Genomic DNA, 2,126 nt, shown 5'->3' on the forward strand with positions numbered 1-2,126 from the left:
TAATCACCTCTCCTCTGACAGGTCCACCACTACCTGATAAAGATGCCATTAGACAGGGAAGAAGATTGGAATCAGTGCCCTGGCCACTCACTCTCTCTCTCTCCCCCATCTATTTCTATACTGGGATTTACACCTATGAACACGGTATTAAAATGTGATATTTGGTTATTTTCTGGAGTTTAGGCTCTGCGGAATGAGTGGTATTTATACAGAGTGACCATATTCCCTGACATATCTGGGACATTTAGTCCAACTTTGTTATCAGAAGAAAGCTTATGACAAGATAAAGTCAGGAGCCAGGGTGAATGCAGCTGAGTTCAGTTACAGCTAATTTCCATTGTAGTCCTCAAATCCCACCCTTTTATGATTCTAACAACACGAGTAAAAATAATTGGTTTAAAAAATTTTCCCTAAGGAAGATTTGACCTCTTTGTTTCTCAGACTATAGATGAGAGGATTTAACACAGGGATGATAAGTGTATAAAACACAGATACCACTTTGTCTTGGTCCATTGAGTAGCTGGGACTGGGGCGCAGATACATGAAGAGGATTGTCCCAAAGAAGATGGTGACTGCCATCAAATGGGAAGCACAGGTGGAGAAGGCTTTGCACCTTCCCTCAGCAGACTGGATCCTCAAGATGGCCACCAGGATGTAAAGATAAGAAATGAGAATAGTCAGGAGGCAGCTCAGTTCATTAAAACTGGCAAAAGCAAAAATGACAACCTCATTGATGTGTGTGTCAGAACAAGAGAGTTTAAGGAGCGGTGGGGTGTCACAGAAAAAGTGGTTGATGATATTTGCGCAACAGAAAGATAGCTGGAAGGTGAAGCCAGTGTGAATGGCAGCATTTATAAAGCCTGCAAGATATGTAAATAACACCAAGAGGATGCTGAGATGGGGGGACATGGTGACTGTGTAGAGGAGAGGCTTGCAGATGGCCACATAACAGTCATAGGCCATCACAGCCAACAGGAAGCCCTCAATGCCAGCAAAGGAACCAAAAAAGAAGAATTGGGTGGCACATCCATTAAATGAAATGACTGGGTTCTTCACCCAGAAGTTCAGCAGCATATTGGGGGCAATGACAGAAGCGTAGCAGAAATCAGCAAGGGACAAGTTACTGAGAAAGAAGTACATGGGACTGTGGAAACGGGAGTCAATTTTGATTAACAGGATCATGCCAAGATTTCCAATCACAGTGGTCGTATAGGTAAGTAGGAACAGCACAAAAAGAAAGCGCTGTAGCTCTGGATGATCCCTGAATCCCAGGAGAACAAATTCAGTCACGGTTGTGTGGTTGGTCATGATTTTGTCTCAGATTGGAGGGTGCTTTTGCTGGGATAAGAAAAAAAAAAAAAAAAACCAAGAAAATAAACTGTGCAAAAATATAAGGAAAATCGAATAGTTCATTCTCAGCCTTAAACAAGAATACTTTTAAGGTCTCGTCTATGATGTTCTGAGGACACGAGAATTAAATCTATTTGTTTTCTTATTAAAGAGGAAGAGCCCTTAAGTACACTCAGTAAACTCCTGCATTTAAATAGGATTATGTGCATGCTCCTGTGTGTGGGGCTGGGGGTTTCCACACCTGTGATCCTGCTGCCTGTCCCTCCTCATCTTAGCCTGAATGATATAATAACACTTCAAAAATAGCTCTTCCACTCTACTGTTTAAAATTTCTCATTGTCAATTTTTATTATTTTTTTTTAAGTCACCCCCTTTATAAAGGACTTTGATAATCTGGCCTTTATTTGTTCACATTCCACCCTTCCTCTCAATTTTCCTCTCCTCTTCTCCTCCCCTTCCCTACTCTACCTTCACCTCCACACTCTTCGCATCCTCTTTTCTTTACTCTTTTCTCTTCTTTCTTTCCTTCCCTCTTTTCCCTTTCCTTCCCTTTCCCAGTCCCTCCTTTCTTCTCACTTTCCTTTCCTTTCCTTTCTTTACTATCTCTTCTCTCCTCCTCCCGAAACTCCTCACCTCCCTGCTTCTTTCTCTCTCTTCTTTCCTCCTCCTTCTTCTTTTTCTCCTTCTTATTCTCTCTGTCTCTATGCTCCAACAATCCAACTATTATGAACCATGTTATAATTGAGTGACTAGATCATATAATCTAGTCATCTAAA

General features: G+C 41.5%; 1 protein-coding gene across 1 annotated transcript; it reads right to left on the bottom strand.

Annotated features, from left to right (window-relative positions):
* Positions 1–396: 396 nt before the first annotated feature.
* Positions 397–1,349, bottom strand: LOC100664905 (olfactory receptor 5AP2-like). Its single transcript, XM_064289346.1, has one exon. The coding sequence runs from the start codon at positions 1,306–1,308 to the stop codon at positions 397–399; it is 912 nt and encodes a 303-aa protein (XP_064145416.1). The 5' UTR covers positions 1,309–1,349.
* Between the last annotated feature and the right edge of the window lie 777 nt (positions 1,350–2,126).

Source organism: Loxodonta africana, chromosome 7 (assembly GCF_030014295.1).
Source record: "Loxodonta africana isolate mLoxAfr1 chromosome 7, mLoxAfr1.hap2, whole genome shotgun sequence".
In the NCBI taxonomy this organism is placed as follows: Eukaryota; Metazoa; Chordata; class Mammalia; order Proboscidea; family Elephantidae; genus Loxodonta; species Loxodonta africana.